The 23,999-nt window shown below is 34.6% G+C and overlaps 2 protein-coding genes across 3 annotated transcripts in view; one reads left to right on the top strand and one right to left on the bottom strand.

Annotated features, from left to right (window-relative positions):
- Positions 1 to 3,837: 3,837 nt before the first annotated feature.
- LOC149086966 (beta-secretase-like) lies at positions 3,838 to 6,157 on the bottom strand. Its single transcript, XM_089231175.1, has one exon. The coding sequence runs from the start codon at positions 6,097 to 6,099 to the stop codon at positions 4,702 to 4,704; it is 1,398 nt and encodes a 465-aa protein (XP_089087301.1). The 5' UTR covers positions 6,100 to 6,157; the 3' UTR covers positions 3,838 to 4,701.
- Positions 6,158 to 6,362: 205 nt separating this feature from the next.
- The window catches only part of Sardh (Sarcosine dehydrogenase), a 40,064-nt gene continuing 22,427 nt past the window's right edge, over positions 6,363 to 23,999 (top strand). Inside the window, exons 1-17 of one of the 2 annotated variants that reach the window (XM_089231174.1) lie at positions 6,363 to 6,532; positions 7,997 to 8,196; positions 9,153 to 9,266; positions 9,544 to 9,722; positions 11,150 to 11,329; positions 11,533 to 11,656; positions 12,635 to 12,840; positions 13,185 to 13,314; positions 15,174 to 15,351; positions 15,730 to 15,871; positions 18,130 to 18,213; positions 18,416 to 18,529; positions 18,735 to 18,873; positions 19,153 to 19,263; positions 19,713 to 19,860; positions 20,023 to 20,116; positions 21,386 to 21,548. In XM_089231174.1, the coding sequence (XP_089087300.1) occupies positions 8,004 to 8,196; positions 9,153 to 9,266; positions 9,544 to 9,722; positions 11,150 to 11,329; positions 11,533 to 11,656; positions 12,635 to 12,840; positions 13,185 to 13,314; positions 15,174 to 15,351; positions 15,730 to 15,871; positions 18,130 to 18,213; positions 18,416 to 18,529; positions 18,735 to 18,873; positions 19,153 to 19,263; positions 19,713 to 19,860; positions 20,023 to 20,116; positions 21,386 to 21,548 (2,299 nt within the window). In that variant the 5' untranslated portion in view covers positions 6,363 to 6,532; positions 7,997 to 8,003. Of the gene's footprint in view, positions 6,541 to 7,996; positions 8,197 to 9,152; positions 9,267 to 9,543; positions 9,723 to 11,149; positions 11,330 to 11,532; positions 11,657 to 12,634; positions 12,841 to 13,184; positions 13,315 to 15,173; positions 15,352 to 15,729; positions 15,872 to 18,129; positions 18,214 to 18,415; positions 18,530 to 18,734; positions 18,874 to 19,152; positions 19,264 to 19,712; positions 19,861 to 20,022; positions 20,117 to 21,385; positions 21,549 to 23,999 lie in introns of both variants that reach the window. The other variant, XM_089231173.1, reaches the window with a different exon arrangement.

Raw genomic sequence — 23,999 nt, 5'->3', positions numbered from 1 at the left:
AATGACATATACTGGACCAACTGATAAGAAAACAATTGGGGGGGGGGGAACGGGACATTCCATGAAAAATTCAATTTTGTGAATCTACTAATTACAGTGAATCCTGCTGAAAACATTTTTCAAAAAACATGAAATAGGTTGAAAGTGGTAAAATGCTTTAAATACAAAAAGTAGGTAAGTATCAGTAAATTGTTGTGGGACCATGAATTAAAAATAAGTCTCAGTAAGTGGGTAAATGTTCTAAAGGTAAAGTTACAATCAGAATCCACTGTATTTTGCTAACTAAGCAGGGCCGTCTCAAGAGAATCATGGGCCCCTGGGTCAAGTGGTTTTTCTGAGGCCCTACTAGGTAAATTCTAGAAAATTTCAACCATATCTCATTTTTGTGAGGCCCCTTTCTCTTGAGGCCCAGGTGGGCCCATGCATTAAGAGGGCACTGGCACCAAGTTTGATCAAAAAATGTATAAATGCTATTTGATTAAGAAAAGTGTGGCCATGATTTCACACATTTAGATCATCTGTTAATGAAATCAAATAATGAACAGATTCATCTATAAAAGAAAAATACATCTGCGGCTGTTGGATTCGAGTACAATTAAGTCTATCTATTGTTAAGCATCATCAAGAAAAATTTCTTCACTTTATATTCATGAATTAACAGTAACACAGCTAATAAAAGCTAAGCACATTCAATGACTTAATTTTTGAAACAGTGTTCCTCAAAGTGAGCAGTATTACCCACAGGGAGGTGGAATGTTCTGGGGGGATGGTAGAAGTTAAATGGGCTTTAGTCAGGTTTTCCCAGGAGCTGGTTCTTCTACTGCCACACATGCATCTTGTCCATATTCCTTTGCAGAATTTCTAACGAATTGGTACATGTTGAAATGTGTAGTGAAGTTTGTTTCTGTGTAAATGCTTGTTGTGTGAAGTGTTTCCATCTGCCATCAATTTTTCTAACTATGAGTGAAATGTAAAGATTTTAATAATTGTGTTGTAGGCCTATTGCTCTCTGTGGTGAAACTTTTTAACGGGGAGATCAGCTCTCTCGCATTCACGCCTCCAAGTGGGAAACCACAGAAAACCAAGTTCAGCCGACCACCACTATGGCGATAGTGGGTTCGAACTCGGATCCTTGCGATGCGAATTCATCAGTATGACCACTTGACCACCATAGCGGCGGAGCAGGTTCTGTGCTACATGAACCGAATAGGACCCATTTCATTTTGGCAGAGAACTTTATCACGCTATTCGTTTGTGTTTTCCTGGCATAGCACATCGTCTGCATGTCCACGTATTTTCGAAATTTTGCACAATTAAAAAAACAGACAGGAAAGAAGATAGATGAAATGCGTGGCGCATGTTGACTCCTCCAGAAGCAGTCGGCCAATCGTGCCTAGCATAAAGTACTGGCATGAGACGTGTTGTGCTCTGTAGGAAATCAGTCATACTGCTTTTCCTATCGGTGAGTGGATGGTGAGTAGCACTGGGCAATTCACGTTGCATGCAACACAGAAAACCTGCTCTTAGGAAAGCCTAGCTTTAGTATACTCGTAGGTCCTATGGACTGGCTTGGGTTTGGATAAGGAGCGATGAAAAAGAAAAGAGGGGGGGGGGGATTGAAAAAATTGTGAAGACAGAAAATGTTGGGAAACTCTGCTTTGAAACAACTGAATCTTGTGCAAAATTCAAGTTTGATAGGAAAAAAAAGTCAAGAAATTTATGGGAAATACATTTTTTATGAATGAAAAAGAAAAAATGAATTAGTTCCTCTTTTTTTTTATTCAAGATAATCAAATTAGAGATTTCCCTCATGAAGCACGAACGATATGCTGAACCAAGCCTTCAGGTAGGAAGCATTGTGTGACGTCATGAATCTCTAATGATCACTGAGATATAAAAAAACTTTCACACCAACTATCTTCATGAGAACTCTATTATTTTCATTGAAATTGCATATTAAAAATATTCCAAGCGATTAAAACTTTATTTTGAAGCCACATATATATATATATATTTTCTAGTGTGATTTTAATGCTTTAAAGCAGCAGTTCTCAACCTTTTCTGACTCGCGGAGCTGTTTTCAGTGTACAATTTCTATGGTGGAGCCGTGTTTAACTCGAGGAGCCCTTTTTTGTATATTATTTATATTGCTGTTAGGCCTCTTTTTTTGTTTATCAAATTTATTGATTTATATTGTTATCCCCTTGAGTGGTCGCAGAGCCCCTGGGAAATGCACAAGGACCACCGGTTGAGAACCGCTGCTTTAAAGCATTCAAGGTATTCATGGGTTGTCAAGACCAGAGCGGCCCTTAGTGGTGCGTGACAGGGGCAGTTGCACTGGGCTCCACGGTTTGAGCCCCCCTCCCACTTACGGGTACAAGTGAAAAAAATATACATAATTGTCCAACAAATATATATATTTTTTGTACTAAACAAGATATCTGTGTTTCAATTAGTTTGATTCAGGAATTTTCATCAATTATTTTTTTCATGAATTCTGGAATTATTTCTCTCATTAATTCTGAATTTTCATCAATTCTGGAATTTCTTCTCTTATTAATTCTGAATTTTTATCAAAATTCTGGGTTTTTTTCTCGCATCAATTCTGAATTTTCATTGGCGAGTAGATATTTTTTTAGCATTCCTGCATTTTCTGTGATAGTGCATGAAGATGTGAATACTCGATTCTCATTTTCCACAAAATATATAGAATCTGGGACTAAGGAGCCCATAAAATTTTCACACTGGGCCCCTGCTGTGTTATAAGGGTGGCCCTGGTCACGACAACTTTCAATTGGTGATAAAGAAAACCAGCTAAGCATTACAAGAGAGTGGTTTTGATAGCAGCGAAAGCACAAATGGCTAGGTTGCAATCAAACACTCTAAGGCTGGGCAGACACCAGTTAGACAAGGAATGTGTACAACACTGACAGAGCTTGTCTAAAGTTCTACACTGTCTAACTGGTGTGCGCCAAACCTGCTTCACGCCATGATTGTCCAATTAACCATCAAGTACAGAATTCATCCAAATTCCAAAAGCTGCTGCTGTATATTTAGCCTTTCTCTCTATAAACTCTATCTCTTTCTATAAATAAATAAATATATATATATACAGTGTTATATAACAACTCTACGGAAATGAAAAGCATTAAAAAAATTCTATTGAAGATAAAAAAATCTTCGTCGTTCTCTCAATTTAAATGCACAATTTTCTTTCAAAAAACTGCTATTTCTAAAGCGATGGTTTTTCATAAGATGATTCAGAGAATTTTCAAGAGGTTGCTAAGGTGCCTACAGAATGCATTTTGGACCTCAGACACTTGCTATATTTTACTCTGATTTCTGCTATGACACAGCATAGGGAAGGGGGGGAGGGGTCAACAATACTTGCGGTGTTCGACCAAGATGTCTTCGGGTAGGGATTAATTAAACAACTCTGCTTTGAAACGACGATACGAACTAGTGGTTCTCAACGTGTGGGACATGGCTAGTCCCTTCTAAGGAGGAGCATCACAGATATTTAGAGCAAGGAAGTGTGTCACCGGTAAAAGATCACAAGAGAGGGGGCTGATAAGCTCCAGCCGAAACGATTCTTACCTTTACTTGTTTTTCAAACTGAGCACAACTCAGGTCTATCACCATCTATGACCAATTTACTACCTAGTGAGTTGTGCCGAAAGTGTAAGTGCGTGTACCTAACGGTCTGAGTGCGTATCCATTGTTGTGTTTAATTTTTCAGTGCTGTCATCTATATTTCAGAAGTGAAGTGTAATGATTCAATTCCAACATCAACAATTTGTTTTTTTCATGCTATAAATCCACTATGGGAGTGGGGGGGGGGGGGGCTCGAGAAAGATCCCAGCCAATAGGGCCCCTACTCCAGAATATGAGGGCACGTGGCGAAAGAGATCCAAGATAGTCCCAGGTCAAAGTAGTTTTTCTGTAGCACTCACCAGGCTAGAAATGCCTACCTACTAATTTACATGTTTATTCTCGAAACGTTTTAAGAGATCTCATTTTTATGAGGCCCTCTCTGCATTTTGAACTTTCTAACCATTCCTGTGTGACACCATACATTAAGATGACATTGCAAGGAAACCACAGGCATACGACTACAAGGGAAGGAATTACAGGTAGATGATCCCTCAGCAGAACCAACGAAACCATTTTGGGAAATATTTATATTTTATTATGTTTGAGAAACGTTCTGCATATACAAGATTCAAGGCAGCACTCAGAGAAATGTAAGTTACATTGTGTTCCTGAATTATTTGGAGGGCAGTTCAACCCTCTCATAGAGTTAATTGAGGGTGGGGGGGGGGGGTGCCTATGTGATTCAGACAAGGGCGCTGCAGGTACATGACCACTAGGGTGAAGAAGCTTGAGTGTAAAAAGTTTGAGAACCACAAATGTAAATGAAAGCAGCAGCCAAGGGAGAGGGAGGTTCTATTCTCTCTCCTCCGCAAAAATGTGAGAAAAGTAACTGCTCTAAGGGGAAGACTTAACAAAGCTAACTTTCTACACCAGTTCAGTTCTTCCCATCAGAAAAAAAAAATTGCGGCATGGTGGTTATGTCTCTATTCTACGGTACAATGCATTTCCATGCACAAATATCAATAAATAAATTCAAAGTGCAAAACAGTAAACATTTGTCTGAAATTCTCATGTATAAATATCCTAGAAAAACTTCTTAAAATGTGTCTATAAAACTTCACTAACTAAGCTGCTGGTTTCTGATGAAGATCTTCGTCTTATTACGCTGCGGTAAGTTGATTGTATTAGAATGTATAAAAGAGGCAGAACAAATGCTAAAGCTATAGTAATAGTAGCGTATGATATAATCTTAAGCTCTATCGACATTGCATTTACATGCTTACAATCAAGATCCACGTTGTCTTTGTGAATCGGCCTAGTCACAATAGACGCTTCGTTGCATGTGGAATTGGCAAAGCCTACACGTTTGCCACTTTGATCAAATATCACATAAAAATTTTTCAGAGCACTCGCGCCGATAACGGTACCTTTTTTTCTATTTGAGCTCAAACCAAATTTATAACAGATTTTCTCGCTTGACTTATGTTGATGTTTTAATAAATATGAATGCGGAGAAATTTGAAGTGAAAATGAGCTGTTTTCACTATGGTAGAATTCTAAAGTTATCATGGGAAAGGCACTGATCACTTTATGGTCAGAACAAACAGCTGATTCGCCGGACCAAAAAAGCTCGGGAAAGAGTTGGAAATAAGACTTCAAAGCACCTTTAAACTGTGAGACAATCCATTCATGTATCGTGCGAGGAAAAGCAAGATATGTAGTCCCTGTATCTATAATAGTTTTGTCGTTGTTGAGCTCCATACATGACCCTTTCTTATCGAAGTCATTATCGCCCACTTTCAAACCTGTTAGAGTCACCTCATAGTACCATTCTTTAACAACAGGGGTGTATATGACTTCGCCCGAGTAATAATCCCCATCCATGTAACCGAGATGCAGTTTTCTTTGCGTGTACCATCTATCGTAATTCTCTAAAAATGGTCCACACAGGGACAACGCGAATATACGAGATCTTAGGAAATGTCTCTCTACGAGTCCAGTGAAAAAGGGGGATACATAGTTATCGGGTGAAGGTGGATACACTATAGAGGGATAAGCCAGCCCCAAAATCCCCATCCATGACGAGTTTCCGAATATGTTTTCGGATTTCGTGATGCACGCGAACTGGGACTCGAACGAACACCACGGCTCTCGCTCGGCGCACAGCGTGATCCGATCGTATCCGATGAATCCCGACCAACTTCCCTCGGTGTATCGGACAGTGAGCGTTTTGTCGGTCCTTTGGAAAGTCCTTGACTCGTTGCTGTTGAAGAAGATCTCCGACGATTCCGCGTTGGAAGCAGCGACGGCGAAGTTGCTGCTACCAGTATCGATCAGCAAGTTCACTTTTTGGGGAGGGGTTCCCAACGAACACGATATGTAATATCCGTCGTGAGCTTCGCCATCGACGTCTAAACTGTAATTATGGGCGATGGGACCAGACGAGGAAGCCAGATGTATAATTCGCAAGATGTTGAAGAAAATGAAAGATAAGTACGTGGGCATTTTTAATTCTATAGTCAGTTTTGTTTACATCCAGGAAATGAACAGTGTTTACATTGCATCAATGATTGATAGTGATGATGGTTGTTACTTTCACAGATGGCCAAGAAAAATTTTATTTATTATTTGAAATTAAAAATCAGAATAATAAATAAAATTTACGGATCAACCTTCAAGAAATAGAACAAGTTGTTCAGTTTTAGATGGAAAATTTCATTCCATTGAAAAAATTATTAAAAATACAAAAAAAAAAAGTTTAAAAGTTTGTTTAAAAATATATTTCAGTGGCAACAACTTGTTGTTGCAGACGACGCAAAGTTGTTTTTCCTCTGGTTGAAAATATGTGAGATCATTGATAACGGTTGATTATGCTTCTTCTTTGGCTGTATTTTTCGAAAGCTGTGGAGAAGGTTGACGGATGTAGTACCTAATTGCAGTAATTGAGTAATAAATTTTTTCTCTACCTGAACATATTGATTTGTCACCCATTTTTCTTCGTCATCTAATTTTTTTTATCCATTGAAATTGATTATAAGTGACCAATTTATTTTCTACCTGAATATATTGCTCTGTCATCAGTCTTTTTATCTATTGAAATTGATTTTTTTTAAGTGCCCAATCTTTTTTTTTCTACCTGAATATATTGATGTGTCACCAATTTTTCTTCTTCATCAAATTTTTTATATCCATTGAAATTGATTAAGCAATAAATCTTTTTTTTTTATTATTTTACCTGAAAGTATTGATTTGGTTATCCATTGAAATTAGTCTTTGATCTTTTTTTCTACCTGACAATATTTATTTAGCCATCAATTTTTTTTAACCTGCTTATATTAGTTAATAATGTCTTTTTTTCCTACCCGATAATATTAATTTAGTCATTATCAATCTTTTTCTCAACAATTTTTTACCTGCCTTCAAATTTATTACCTGTTTAAGAATTAATTTAGTCATAAATTCTTAAATTTATTTTTGTACTTGCTAACAAAAAATTTTGTCATCAATCTTTTTTTTTCACTTGATTACATTAATTTCATTAATTGGTTTTTTTACCGTTTTACCGGTATATTGATTTGTCACCAATTTCTTTGCCCTATTACTCTAATTTTGTCATCACGTTTATAGAAATTTAATTATCAATCTTTTTTCTTCTACCTGATTACATTAATTGAGCCATGAATATTTTTTTCCCATCTGAATATATTAATTTAGCCATAAATCTTTTTTTCTACCTGATTATATTAATTTAGTCAAAATCTTTTATTATACCTGATTATATAAATTCAGTCATCAGTCTTTCTTTCCACCTGATCATATTAATTCAGTCATAAATATTTTTTTAGCCATTATCAATCTGATATTGAAGACTGATTCTAGTCTTCAATATTTTTTCTTTCTGATTATATTAATTTAGTCTTCTATCTTTTTTTATACCTGATTACATTTATTTAGTCAAAATATTTTTTTCTACCTTATTACCTCAATTCAATCATCGATCTCTTTTAACCTTATTTTATTGATTTTGCCATCAACTTTTCACCAGTTTATATTAATTTAATATCTGTTTTTTTAGATTTCTTTTCTACCTGATTACGTTTATTTTGTCTGAATTTTTTTGTCAGATTGTATTAATTTAGTCATCAGGTTTTTTAAACCTAATAATAGTAATATCCATTTTGCACTATCAATGAATTGTGTTTTATAACAGTTAATGGCTCAAGATGTGTGCATGAAATTTCAAAATATCTGATCCAAAATAACCAGTCGAATGCCATGTATTTGAACATAAATTGCTTTCAAGAAATAAAATTCCAGTAAAGTGAAATTTTGTATTCACAGGTTTATTCTGATAAGTTCTCAGTTGTAATAATTTTTTACTTTACATTGTTATTTGTTCCAGATTCGTGATGGCGAATTTACCCAGAGCATTTTCTAAGATCTTTAACAGTTTCCGGTCATCTCGGATGGGATGCAGTGGACAGAAGTTACATCCGTATTGTTCAACAGCTGTACCTAGTGGTGTTCCCTACAAATCATTACAAACCGAAGAAATTTCACAGCCAGCCAATGTACCCGAATCTGCAGATGTTGTCATAATAGGTATATGCAGGGATATTTGGTCTATATTGTATATGTTTATGTATATACAGGCATACGCAGAATTTTCTCAGGGGGGGGGGGTTTCAGTTTTTTTCCTTCTTGGGGGGGGGGGCTTAAGTTTTTTCCTGCAAAATAGCACTATAATCTTGGCTTGGGGGGGGGGTTAGAACCCCCCTTTTCATACTCTAATGTTTATGTATGTACATAATATATTTGAACCACCATCGCTTATTTATTTATTTATTTTTTACACATGCACATGAATTAAAAAAAATTCATGTACCAAAACTGTATTTTGTTATACAGTGGAACCTTCCATAATGGAAAACTCCCTGTTAATGGGCATTTTTTAAGCCCGTGGAACAGGGCCTCAATGTATTTCATTATATGTTTATGGACACTTACTGTTTGAGGATAAAATGTCAGTCTCATGCGAGTGTCCCTTATTGAGAGGTTCCACTGTACTCATATTGGATTGATTCGAGCAACAACTTGTGCTGCTGATGTAAGTCAGGTTAATGTACTGATTTCCAAACAGTGTGTGGCTACACATTAGGGGGCAGTGAAATCGGTCACAGGTGCAGCAAAATACTTTGCAGATTAAAGTATATTGACCATAGTGATGATTTGGATGTATATACTATCACTACTACAATCAGGGCTGCAACTAGATGCTTTGTCACCTGGGGCAAGTGCACATTTTGGCGCTACCTTGTAATGTTGAAGGTAAGGTTTGAGAATGGAATTTGCTCCCCCTCTAGTCCTGCGGCACGATACCCACCTGCTCCCCCCCCCCAGTTGCGGTCCTGACTACAATACCATAAATGTGTCTCGTAAATATGAAAATACAATACTGAATGTACCTTTGATATTCCTTTGGATGTACTGTCTTGCTTGTGTTGCAAAATTAACTGAACTATTTACATCAAAACTAATTCATTTTGTTTTGAGGTTAGGTGGTGGAATTATTGGCTGTAGTACATTGTATCATTTGACAAAATTGGGCTGCACTAATGTTGTACTAATAGAAAAAGATCAACTTACTGCCGGTACAACGTGGCACACAGCAGGTAAATAGTTTTATGCATTTTAATTTATTACATCCGAAAAATATCTAGTGAAAACTTTAGTAACAGTTAGAAAATATTAATTACAGTGAAGAAATATAATCATGAAGAAATTATGATTTATTTTCATTTATGTCAGCGTCTTCCCATTGTCTGACTTTTCCTACATCCCATCCCCCCCCCCCCGGAATACTGATTGTTCTCAACACCCTCTATTTCTATTTGAAGCCAAAGCATTAGATTCTATTTAGCATATAGGAGTTATTATTTTATTTCAAAGGGCTTATTTGGAGGCTCCGTCCAAATGACACAGATATTCAGATTTTAAACCATACAAGATATCTACTGAATAATGTATTGGAGAAGGAAACTGGTATTCATCCTGGTTGGATCAATAATGGGGGTCTATTCATAGCAAACTCCAAAGAAAGGCTAGATGAATATAAAAGGCTAATGACAGTAAGTATTTGCTCATGAAAATCATTATTTTTTATTACAGAATTCATTCTACCACACTTTTTCATGATACACATATTTGCTGGGTATGCTTTAATTTCATAACATGCACTAGATTGAGAAAAAAAGTTTTGTTTGTGGTTATACAAGAGAAAGTTGCAGTGATACAAATCATTAAAATCAGTATAAATATGCATGAGTTATTTATTTCACACGCCTTAATTTATTGCAAATTTGGCCACTTTTTTAAAATAAAAGCAAATACTCAAGGTATACTTTGTTGAAGCAGATTCCTCTTTCACATACAATCATAGTAGTTAGATGATCTCGTAAGAATTCAAAAAAAAAACAAAAAAAAACCTGCTGAATTGTTGAATGATACAATATATTGTCAACATTTGAGCAAAAGTCACCAAGTGCACCAAAAGGTTTTTGGTGCACTTCTTCAGTTGATTAAAAATTTCAATTAATTATTTCATGATATGAACAATTATGAACCACAAACCAGTTATCTAAACATCAGTAAAAGTAGTGAAGGAGTTAGAAATCTTTAAAATAATTTTTACTATTTTTCATAGCGTCTCAAATGTTTGAAATAACAAAATCTCAAAACTGGACCTGATGACTTTTGCTTAAATGCCGATGATATGCTGAAGTATCATCCATCAAGTTATGCAACTTCAGGGTGGCAACTAGATACATAGTCAGCTAAGCAAGTACGCACTTAGGTGCCCCTCGTAATACTGAAAGAGAGGCTAGAGGGTTAAATTGGCGCCTCCCCCCTTTTGTCCTGCTCCCCCTTAGTTGCAATCCTGCGTAATTTTACTGAGATTTTATTAATACAAATATTCAAAATTACATAATTTGCATAGACATATTAATTGAACTCTCTAAATCTGAATATGTCAACCGCATGAGACAGGGCTCTCTGAACTGTGAAAAAAATAGTTGTCATAGTAGTCTATGCTCGTTATAGCGACCATTCCATTACAACGACTGGTAGAATAAGTTCCAAAATGTTTTCATAGAACTACTATCATTATTTTTGATATAACGACCCTCCCAATATAACCTCCATTTTCAATCGGATGAAGGGAGACGTTATATCGAGCATCCACTGTAATATTTAAACATATTTTAAATGTCATAATAATCAATATAAATTTACCTATATAGCATTTTAAAAAAAGGTGCAGTAAATATCTTGGAAAACTACCTCCACCAATGTGTTTAAAAGCATCTTATTGATCATTTATGATTATTTATTTATATACTCCTCAAATTGTGAATTAATCACAGAAAGATTAGTTCTCAGTGACTAATAATTTATCTTACTTCTTTTATTATTCAAACCATGTTGCTCATTTGAAAATTAATTGTTATTTGCTGTGAAAAATCTAGTTTTTCATAGTTATGCCTCTGTTTCATAGATTGGTAAATCCTTTGGAATAGAATCATATGTCCTCTCACCTGAAGAAACAAAAAAGCTGTACCCACTCATGAATACTGAGGACCTATATGGGACTCTATACAGTCCGGGTGATGGTACTGTTGATCCTGCTGGTTTTTGTGTTTCACTTGTACGAGCTGCAACTAAGTCAGGAGCCAAAGTGAGTTTTTTCCCCCGTATTAATTACGTACTATTCTAGAAATATTAGGTAAATTTATTAAAACAGTTTCTCTAACAAACAATGTTAGATAACATAATCTTCCATATCTTTCACAAAGCATTCCCATGATCTGAAAAGAAAAAAGAAGATAGGTTGTACGATATCTATATATGCATATGTAATAGAAACTAATACTTATATAGGTATTAGAAAAGTGTCCTGTCACAGGAATATGTGTTCAAGATGATGACTTTGGTACAAAGAGAGTTCGAGGTGTTCACACCCCATCTGGTAGCATATATTCTGAATGTGTAATCAACTGCACTGGTATGATTACCTACTAAATTAAATTGTATTTGTTTTTTACTCTATTTTTCCATTGCATATGAAAATAAATTCAAATCCAATGAACAAATGTTTCTGAAAAAACTAAAATAAAAAATCAATTTGAAGAAAGGAAATTACTAATTGCTTGTTGAAACAAAATGTTGATTGAATAAAAAGTTTTAGTACCTGTTAAACTATTAATAATGTCTATATCAATTAATTTACATCCATTTGTGCTACATATAGCCAGATTTATATATGCAAAGAATACAATTCTTTTCACAGCCAATTTCATAGAAGAAATTCTAAACATTATTAATTTTTTTTCAGTGTTCTTATATGGTAAAACAATTTCAATTAAGTAATTAACAACTCATCTGGGTACTTTTAGCATTATAGCATCTATAGGTATTATACCCAGATGCTTAAGTACAATTACTTAGTAATTTAATTAATTTAAGAATACATTACTATTAAAAAATTTTTGTTTAATTTGTGTTATTTTAAAAATTCTTATAAAATTTGAAAATAAAGAGAACTAGAAAAGAAATAATTCTTTTGAAAAAATAAAAGATGGGAAAAAAATGCTCTGAACCAGTTTGCTGCAACGAGCATGAGTGGTGTGGTGGTAAGATGCTTGTCTATCACCATGAAGGTTGCCATCACAGTCCCAGGTTAAAACCCAGAGGAGAATATAGGTAAGATATTTTCCTAATGAGCTTGAAGCGACCACCGATAGATAGTACCTTTTTTCCAACCCAACTCATCATTGCAAGTAAATTTTAATATATAGTGATATGGCCAGAGTTTGTGTTTGGTAGAGTTTACTTCAATGTCTTCTTTTTAAAATTATTTATTATGGTTTATTATTCAAGTTTAAAAGTTAGTTTTTCCTCATGTGATAACTCCAGCTGTAATTAGATGGTACCTTCAAATCATTTGGTAATTATAATGATATATTTTTGACTTCGTTATCAGGTGTATGGGCTCCGTACATTGGGGAGATGGCTGGTGTAAAAATTCCACTGGTGGCAATGAAGCATGCTTATGTTGTTACTAATAGAATCGAAGGAATACAGAATATGCCAAATGTTCGTGATCATGATTTGTCTGTGTATTTGAGACTTCAGGGTGATGCTTTGTCAGTTGGTGGCTATGAACCTAATCCTGTAATTCTGGATAATGTGAGTATCATAATCAACTGGATTGACCTGAAATTCTCATATGAAACTATAGTTAAATGTCCCCACAACATTTGATAATTGAAAATCAACTTAAAAGAAAACTAACAACATTGCTGCTAGTTTCCAAGTCAGCATCACTTATTAGAAATATTTCTTAATTGAGTCTTTGATAATGATTGACATTATGATTAGTCTTGCACACATTAATAATAATGTGTACAAGACTAATCATAATGTTCAAAGAAGAAAAAACTCTTGTAACATGTTATTATTGTTTTTTCATTGAAGATTTTTTTTATAAATCATTTTCTGTTGTATAAATTTTTACTTTTTTTTGTTTGAAGGTGGATAAAAATTTTGCATTCGGTTTATATGAGTTAGACTGGGATGTCTTTGGAGTTCATATTGAAAAGTCCATTCATCGCTTACCTGCTTTAGAATTTACAGGAATAAAATCTACTGTGTGTGGACCTGGTAATTATTTTTACTGTTTTGCATTTATTGCACAGTTGCTAATTAATCTTATTAACTTTTTTTCATCCTCAACACATCTGTTGTTATCTGTTGAGATTTTTTTTCCTCTTTGACATATTTGTTGCTATTTAAGAATTGTCTTCAAACAAAGTATAATATAATTATGCATTTCAAAAAATAATTGTTTTAAAGTATAAAAATTTGCTCATCATATATCTTTTGCATCTCAGTTATTAATCTTTTCACCTAAAGCCTTACAACAACAAATTTGGATTCCTTTTTTTAGGTATTGGCGATAAAACTGGTTTTCTTATTCACATGTTAGAAATTCTCAGCCACTTCGTTGGGCATTTTGCCTGTTGTGGTGTTGTATTTGTATTTGTATAAATGGAAGGGAAAAGATTAGTGGCAATATAGATTTCATTTTGTTCTCATCTTCTCTTTCTTACCCTTCCCTATTTGTTCTTTTTCTCTGTCTTTCTTTTATAAATCCTTGAACCTAATTATCAGTAGAACCTCGTTATGATGAACTTATAGGAGCTGAAGGTTGTCTGTTATAATGAAAGTTTGGGTGTAATGCAACAGGGTGTATATTAATGAAAGTACAATAGTACAAGGGCGTAGCAAGGGGGGGGGGGACTTGGGGGTCTGCCCCCCCCCCGAAATGTGAGAAAATTACCGAAAAAAGGGAAAAAGATGGCCAAATCCATAGTTCTGTCACTTTGGTCCCCCCCCCCCCGAACGAAATTTCTGGCTACGCCCCTGCAATAGTAAGCTGTAAAGAGTGTTAATTATGTATCAAATAAAAAACAAGCCTTTAGCATAGGTTGAATTTAAAAGGATGTGTACGTATAAACTGTATTAATCTTAATTTTTCTAGCTGGTGAGCTGTATGAGTCGTGCTGCGTATCCATATTTACGCAAAACAATAAAACAATGATTGCTGTTCAATCGCTTTGCTGGGAAATGCTTTTTAAATGAGTTAATACTTTTTAGATACTTGAATAGGTTTTAAACTTGTCAGATAAAAATTTTATAATTTTTTTAGCTGTCCATTATAGTGAGGTTCTAGTGTATATATTAGGAACATACATTATACTTGGGGGAATCACTAAACAGGAGTGTAGAAAGAATGGGGAGGGAAGAAAAAAAACTTCCATACTTAAGGTTACAATAAAGCTTTGCAATGATGAGAACAGAGGTAAAAAATCCGGGAAAAGCTGGAATAAATTTCACCCATTAGCATTGGGAGGATATATCTCATCCATGATAGTTAGGGGGGTTAAAGTAAAGCACTTTTTGGTATGGCCATGCATGGCTAAAGAAGTCAAAATCATGTGTATATAAAACAACAGGTCTGCAGGTAAACATAAAAATTAGAGGTTAGTTTGGGTACATAACATAGCCTTGAAATAAGTAATGAGCATGTTTGATAAAATTTACATTCATGAGAATTTATCAATTGAAGAATAAATTTACATCATTCTCGTCATATCAGTAGCAGGCTTATTTGTATTTTTAGTATACATACTTTTTTTTTTCAAATTTCATTTTAAAAGAGATTTATTCTGACCGGTTTTGGTCCTAGATTTTTATAAAATTACCATTTTTTTAATATGTAGGGCATAAGGTTTTATTTATTTATTTTTTTCAATGTGTTAAGCAAACTGAATCAAGTCAGTTTGATTGCTGAAATGAATGGACTGATTCATTCTAGTAATGACTATAAAAATTTAAACTAATGGCAAGTTACAATCTGCATAGGAAACTTATGACAGTTAATATATGATATATAATTAGATGAGATTTGATCATATCATGTGTTGAAAGATTTTCTTTTTGTTAATTTATTTTTACAGAGTCATTCACGCCTGATCACAAACCACTTCTAGGAGAAGATCCAGTAGTTCGAGGATTTTTTCATGGTTGTGGTTTCAATAGCTTAGGAATGAATGGTGGTGGAGGTTGTGGTCGTGAATTAGCAAAATGGGTTTTAAGAGGCAGACCAGAACTTGATATGTATGCTTATGATATCAGGTATGCTTTTGAAGAAAAAAAATATTGTCTCATCAAAATGACATGTTTTATTTAATACTATACCACACATATATATTCACTTGGATCTGCTTATGCTTTATAGTTTTCTTTTGGAGAAAAAAACAAACTGATGATTCCTTTAATTGTGATAATTTCAAATAGATGAAACTAAATAAAATTAAATTAAAAAATAAAAATTTAATTATTTTTTTATGCTATTAACTTATGAGAACATTCTTGCCAAAAATATTTTTCCCTTTGAAATTAAGAAAAATTTTCAAAATAAACTGTGTGATGTCATAAAGTATGTTAATTGTTTTTGTTTAATTACTGTTGAATGATTTTTGTAATAAGGAAAATGTTTTTTTTTGTTCATAGGCGTTTTTCTGCAAGCCTCACTGACAATAGGAAATGGATTAAAGAGCGTAGTCATGAATCTTATGTCAAAAATTATTCCATTGTTTATCCTCATGATGAGCCTCTTGCAAGCCGTAACATGCGAAAAGACCCTTTTTATGATGCAAGTATCACATTCTGTTTGTTCTCAGTTAATTAGCAGCTTTATTGAGTATGGCCCCATGCTTATACCTGCATATTCAGTTGTGATAAAACTTAAATCATATTTACTGTGATCTTGAGCTCTCATTTGATTTGTCTATATGATGCATTGTTAATCACACTAATTTGTGCTTATCGGTATAAGAATGATATATTGTGTATCTACTCTATAATATAAAATCACCAACTCGAAAAGGGCCTGTTGCTAAGCAACCGAGTGACGGAAGTGGGTGAAGTTTTTGAGTGACGGAAATCTGTTACGTTTTTGTGTTACTGAAGTCGGTTACGATTTCGGGTCAAGTATTCATTTAACTCTAGCACATATTGGGACCCATTTGACCCATCGGGACCATGTTGTGTGCATGTACCGAGAGGCTCCCATATCCTACAGCAGGGCCCTTAGGCCGAAATTTAGATGGCGAGCCCCCAAACCAGCTTTTCAGGGCCCCTCTGTGGTTAATTTATAGTGTGAAAAATCAAAAATTGATAAGAATTGTTCTGGTCCTGTCAGCCCTGCCCTTGTGGGGGGGGGGGGGGCCATGCCGAGAGGTATGTATATGTATAATATACATATAACAACAGTGCTCCCAACACACAGGGTCGGGGTACCCGGGGGGGGGGAATGTACGTATACCTTCATGGGAAAGTTAAAAGTTTTCATTTCCAGGGGCCCTTGACGGATCTCATTGTTTTCTTGCTGCTTTAACGTTGAAAAATTTGCGATAGCGGAAGCACAAGATATATCCAGTCTGGGGGCTCCAAAAAATTTGCGAATTCGGTCACGGGTAGTTGCGTGGGTGGTCCTGGATTTTATTCGTTGGTAAAACGAATACAAATGAAAATTTTTCATGGCATTCGCACCGGGGGATGACCGACAAGCTTCCAAGTCGGGGCCCCATGTTTACAGGTTTCATTTTGGGGGCCCTGGATGGATCTCATTATTTTCTGTTGTAGAATTTGCAACAGCGGATGCCCGAGATCAAGCCAGTCTGGGGCCCCACTAAAAGTATGCGAATTGTCCCGGGTAATTGGTTGGGGATCCCTGGATTTTATTCGTTGGTAAAACGAATACAAATGAAAATGTTTCACGGCAATCGCAGCGGGGGATGACCGACAAGCTTCCAAGTCGGGGGCCCCATGTTTACAGGTTTCATTTTGGGGGCCCTGGATGAATCTCATTATTTTTTGTTGCAGAATTTGCAACAGCCGATGCCCGAGATAAAGACAGTCTGGGGCCCCACTAAAAGTATGCGAATACAACGGGTAACTGATTGGGGGCCCCTAGCTTTTATTCATTGGTAAAATGAATACAAATGAACATTTTTCATGGCACTCGCAGTGGGGGATGACCGACAAGCTTCCAAGTCGGGAGCCCCCATGTTTACAGGTTTCATTTTGGGGGCTCTGGATGAACCTGATTCTTTTTGTTTTTTAACATTATACAATTTGCAACAGCGGAAGACCGAGATAAATCCAGTCTGGATTCCTCACTAAAAATCTGCGTATTGTGTTCCCGCTACTGGATGTGGGGCCCTGGATTTTATTCGTTGCAAAATTGAAAAAAATGAAAAATTTTCGTGGCCCCTTACAGGGGTGTGTCTGACAAGCTTCCAGGTCAGTGCTCCATGGGAATGTTGATAGGTTCTAATTCGGGGCCCCTGGATGTATCTCATTGATTTTTGTTGTATAACATTGTAAAATTTGCAACACATCGGTAGCCGGAGATATATCCAGTTTGGGCCCCACTAAAATTCAGCAAATTGAATCTGGGGCCCCAGTTTCTGGAGGTGCTTGATGAATCTCATTTATTTTTTGTTGCTTTATCATTATTTTTATTAAAATTTGCTTCTTCAGTAAGCTGGTGCTTTCACATGTCTCTTTCCATAGCACGCTGGTGAAGTGGGACGAAATAAACAAGATATGTTGTGAAGAGAAGTGAGGGGGGGAGGGGGGGTGGCCGCCAAAGGTGGCAGGGGGGCAGAGCCCCCCCTAGTAAGAATATAAAAAAATTAAAATTGGCTTTGAAGATTTGCACTTCTATTTCATCACAACTGAACACTATATGTACAGGTATGCATTCAAAATAACAAAAGAACATATATCATTTACTAAATTCCCACACATGGAATCAAATTTTACCTTTTTAAACTTTACTAAATTTTCATGGTAGGTATCATATTGCTGCAAATTTATTTGATATTGTGACAATGTTATTATTAGGATTTACTGAATCATGGTTGCGTCTATCAAGAAAGACTTGGTTTTGAGAGACCTGGCTGGTTCTGCTCACATGCAGTTTCTCCAGTATGTATATTTATATGTCATTATTAAAAATTATTGCATCAGTAGAATACTATTTTTATGTAAAACTGAAGATATATCATAGTTTCTCATGAATGCCAAATGGTAGGTCAAAAGTTATTACTATAATTTCATTGAACTAAATTTTCTTTGAATTCTGTTTATTAATGCAAGTTTTTTGACATTTCTAAAATTTTCTTGTCAGGTATTTGAGTATGATTACTATGGAAGTTATGGAAATTCAACTCACAAAAGTTACAGTTATAAAGATCGCCTTGCTGAGGATTATACTTTTGGATTTCCTGGTCACCATCAAACAGTAAATTTATTTTCAACAAATCATTTTTAATCATTTTAGTTTTTTTACCATGAAAATTTTGAAGTGATTCCCTAAATGACAATCTCTTGTTGAAATTAAGGATTTAATTATACCAATTTTTAGATTAAATATATATTTTAATGTTAAAAACATGCTATACTAGCTATTGTCAAATTAATAATTGTGGTTCTAATTTATTTTATAGATTTCAGCTGAATGTCTAGGATGTAGAAGAAATGTGGCAGTATTCAATATGTCATATTTTGGAAAGTTCTTTCTGTCTGGTCCCGATTCTCAGGAAGCAGTTGATTGGATATTCACAAATGATATGACAAAAATGAAAGGTTAACTTTAAAAGTTATCATCTTACCCTTTGTTTTTATTTTATTTTATCATTTTTTTTTTTTTTTTTTAATTTCATATAGTTATGACATATTTCTTGTTTTAAAATTTAATTTCATTCTTTTATTTTCCATGTACTATTAGGCTCTTGGGGAGGGGGTGATCACCCCCTCTAGATCCATGGCTACTTTTATATCTGTTATGATAATCATTAGGGATCTTGTTATTTATGTGTTTTATATATATATTGCCAGTTATTTTAAAAGATATATAATACATAGGAAGTACAGTATACACCTGCATGCTGAACCAGAGAGGAGGAGTGGAATCAGATTTAACTGTGAGTGTGATCAGCTCAGGTGAAGGATCTGTATGTGATCCAAAATTTGAAGGTAAAAGATCAATTATTTTGGGTTATTTATTTATTAAACTAATGAATGTTAATAAAAAAATAAATTTAGCTATAATTTTGTTTTAAAAATACGCCTTTTTCCAGACAAATCTGGTTAAAATCTATTCATGTAAAAGATTGTTTGTTCAAATCATACAAAATTTATTCTATGCATAAGGTTAATATTAAAATTAACTTGTTAAATTGCTAATTTAATTCATTTAATAAGCTGTACAGGCCGAGTTGCAAGTGATATACAGATGTTTGTATAATTATATATTATTCATACTGTGGTGCCATGTACATTTTTGTTCTATGCACCATGTGACATTTTTTACAAAAAATAACTTGATCTATTTCTCAACAGGGAATGTTGTATTATTTCTTTATATTTTTTTTGAGTTTTGATACTCTTAAGGTAAGTTTCAGTATGGCAGTGATTTCTTTCAGGTCGAGGATTTTACATTGCTGCAGGTGGTGCAGTGGCTCAGCAAAGTTATTCTCATATTTTAAATGTTATTCAAGATCAACAATTTAGAGTGAAATTGGAAGATTGTTCTGATAAAATGGGTCTCCTCAGTATACAGGGTCCTGCTAGGTAATCTATAATTAAAAATTATTTTTATAATTGAATCAGAAATTTTCTCGATGTGTTTGTCTGCAATGTTTTTTCTTAAATCTCAGTTACTGACTACCTAAAAAATATTACTACTGCTTTGACACTTTCATTTTTGTTTCTTTTTTATTTGTATTAAACTAGTCGTGAAGTTCTTCAATCATTAACTTCTGCGGATCTGAGTGATAAAGCATTTCCATTTTCCACAAATAAGATTATCAAGTTTGCTGGATATAAAGTAAGGGTTTTTTTTAAGGCCGAATTAGAATTATGCTTATGAGTGAAAGAAAAGGATTGTGATTGCAAATTTTATTTTGATATATCAATTGAAAACATATTAAACATGTAATAATGAAATTTGAATAAAAAAAAGAAGAAATGATGAATATGATATATTTATCAAATCATCAGGTTTTAGCTAGCCCTGGGAATTTGCTATGAATCTTGTATTTTTGGTTCTGATAATCCTTAAATTTAGCAGAAGAGGAATCATGAAAGTTTCTCACTTGGAAATACATAAATCATGTATTATTGGAAATTATTATTTCATCCCATCCGTACATGATGCTTATTTCAAAAGATGAGCATCATATGCTTTATCTAGATATATATATTGAGTGGAGTTTTAAGTAATATAAGTAGGACTTGTCAAATTAACTGATTAATCTAGTTTGTTAATTGATCGATTTTTAATTGCAGTTAAAAAGTTTAGATAAGTTAATTTACTTGATTAATACAATTAAAATTCAATTAAAAATTTTATTAAAAGTTTGTAATTTGACCTTATTTATTTGACAGAACAGATTAGATGTCTTGAGTTATTATAATGTTCCTATACTTAATATTTCAGATATGTGACCAGATTTAAAAATATTTGAATTGATATTTTATCAATTTTTTTAAAAAGTAGATTCAATGAAAACTAGTGACGATTTCACTTTCCAATTGAGTTTGATGGAAGTTTTAGAAGACAAGACCTAAATTTACTTTTTCTCCACTTTAAACAGGAATTCTAGTATTTGGAAAACATCAGCTTTCTAACCCCCCCCCCCCCCCAGAATATTTTGATATAATTTCTTGGGAAACAAGAAACAGTATGAAAATAGAAAGCAGTTTCAAAATCAGTGACTAATTTTAACTGACGCAACTAATTTTTTTTAAAACGACAAAGATCCAAGCATCAGCCCTAGGTTCTGGCGCCTATGCATGTGGTGAACAGCTGCATGAAATGAATAAAAATAGGTTTTATACTACATTAGTTATGAATGGTTAGTATTAGAAGGTTTTCAATCAAAATTTGATTAATCAGTCAATTAATAAACCCATTCAATATATAATTCCCAGACCTAAATATAAATAATTTTTAAGTAATTATGATATTAATTCTGAAACAATCTTGTTTTTTTTTACCATAATACTTTGAGAGTTTTTTTTTCGTTTGTAACAGTATTTGTGCCATTATAGTGTGGGCAGTTCAATTTGGTTTCATACTTTCCATTTTTAATAGGTTTTAGCATTGCGTCTTTCATTTGTTGGTGAACTTGGATGGGAGCTTCATATCCCATATGAAAATTGCATTTCTGTATATAGGTCATTGATGGAGAAAGGAAAGCAGTATAACTTAATCAATGCTGGATATAGAGCCATAGATTCACTGAGCATTGAGAAAGGTGATTTTTTTTTTTCATAATTAAGTTACTTGCTTCATTTGAGTTTCTATCCATGAAAAAAAATTGTCAAATATTTTGCTAGACTTTTACTGGATTCTTTTTTCTTAATTTCATTTTAACGTATGACAAAATCAAGGGATGGCAAATTTTAGGTGCAAACACACATGCAGGTATTTCAACTTTGACATGCGCTTTGCATAGCAGAGGCATATGCAGGATCGACCTCTAAGGGGGGTCGATTCTGTATAAATTTTGTAAGCACAAAATTTTTGGGAAGGGGGAGGGGTGCAAAGAATTTTTTAGAGAAATTTTGAGTTACCAACCTTCAAAAACCATTTAAATTAATGGGAATTGATTGAAAATTGTGTATAAAGAAGTTTTCTTGCAATATTTTAATTTTTGCACAAAAATACTTCAAATTCCAAATTCTCTTGGGAATGCGTGTTCCCCCCCCCCCCCCACTGCGTACACCATGGTAATACTTGAATGCATTTGCATAAAGTCACCGGTTCTCTGCCATTATTATTTTAATAAAAATATTTTTAGTTTAACAGCCTAAAATTGACCCCATTATCAGGGCTTTTTTTATCATGAGCGGTGCCATCTTAACAAATGAGCCCACCCGGGCATGGCCTGATGGGGGGGGGGGGCCCTCAAGTGCAGGGGGCTTGTCAAAATGAGATCTGGTTGAAATTTTCGAAAGTAAATATCTTGCCGGGGGGGGGGGGGAGGGGGCTCAGAAAAATCACTTTGTCCAAGGGCCAACGCTGCTCTTAAGACAGCCCTGATCATGAACACCTCATCTGACTATGACCTAGAGGCTGTCAGCTTTATATAATAAGCTTATAATATATATCCTGATAACACCAGGATTAGTTAAAAAAAAATTATTTAACAGCATAAATATTGTAAATTTGACGTTTGCAATTTTGGGTGATTGGCACGTAAGATGGCTCTGTCTATAATACTCTCTGTTATACATATTTCACCCTTGTACACATATTCTTAAAACCGAATTCAATCTATAATATGGAAAAACAAAATATTTTGTTTTTGCATTACGGAACAATAGCATTTAAAATTATGATTTTCGTTCAAAAGGGAGGGGGGGAAGTGACGTTTTTTGCTGGAAAAAAAAGCGCGCTAAAATCGCGGCTCCTTGCGTACACTAGTGCTTACGAGCAGAGCCGCAACTACGGGAAAGCAGGCGGGTCTAGTGCCTCGGGCGCTGAACTAGAGAGGGCGTCGAATTCACCATTTTATATAACTACTTTTTCTACTTTATACGGGACGTCAAAATGTGTGCTTGCCCCGGCTGACAAAGTATCTAGTTGCAGCCCCGCTCACGAGACATATTTAATCTGTAAGGTAGAACTTTGTTTTTCATTTGGAACAATTGTATCAGAAATTACGATTTTATGTTTGAAAATTTGTGTCTTAAAGTTATTTCATTTTTATTTAGGTAGTTTATCCATTACCTGCGAACAGGCTCGTAGCCAGAAATTTCGTTCGGGGGGGGGGGGGGGAGCAAAGCGATAGAACAATATTTACACGCCATCTTTCTTCCTTTTTTCGGTCATTTTCTCACATTTCGGGTGTCTCACCCCCCCCCCCCCTACGCCCTTACCTGCCAACATTATAAAGTTAATTTATATTCACATTTTGGCACGGCACATGACTTAATTTCATTGTTTAGTTAGAGGTATGATCATGAATAATCTATTCTTAGAATCTTGAATAGCCCCAATGGAATGTTTTCCCTAGCCTGTTAACCTCCTGGTATTTTTCATTGCTATCATATATATATACTTTATTTATACCTTTTTCCCCCGTCTGAAAGCTGTGGAATTTTCCCCCTTGATAGTTTAACTAAAGAAAGCTTGCTGACCCATTCCCCCACCATGGGATCAGAGAGGTCACAACCTTTCTTCCAAAAAGATTTTTTTTATTGCTTCTGTATAAGAAGGGGAATTAGATAGATTTTCGGCTGAATGAGGGAAGGACAAGGTATAGTAAAACAGTGGCTGTAAACCCCGCGCACCTGCGGATTTCAATAGCCTGGCTATGCTGACCTATTTTAGATTGGAATTTTAAAACTCCGTGCTATTAAGCGTTGTATCGGAAAGTTGATCAATTATTAATAAAATACGGAAGATTGTTGCTATTAAGAATATGAAAGAAAGCTGCTATGCGTCCTAATAAATATAAATTACTTATACGTATACTGCGTACGGGTTGATTAGCGGTGTGTTCTGAAAGGAATAAAAGTTCTACTGGTGATTATAAAAACTGAATTAAAATACGAAAAAATACCGGCAAAAAAAATATGAGATCAACGTTTCATAGTTTCATCTTTTCAAAATACATAATAAATGGGGGAAATTGCAAAAATTTAAATTTTGATATGACTGTCAATCGAAATAAATGTAACTTGGTAAAATTTGCGTCTCT

Source organism: Pholcus phalangioides, unplaced genomic scaffold, assembly GCF_987345545.1.
Source record: "Pholcus phalangioides strain wild (caught in Gottingen) unplaced genomic scaffold, Ppha-v1.0 ptg000004l_1, whole genome shotgun sequence".
Classification (NCBI taxonomy): Eukaryota; Metazoa; Arthropoda; class Arachnida; order Araneae; family Pholcidae; genus Pholcus; species Pholcus phalangioides.
This window is presented reverse-complemented; position numbering and strand designations above follow the sequence as displayed.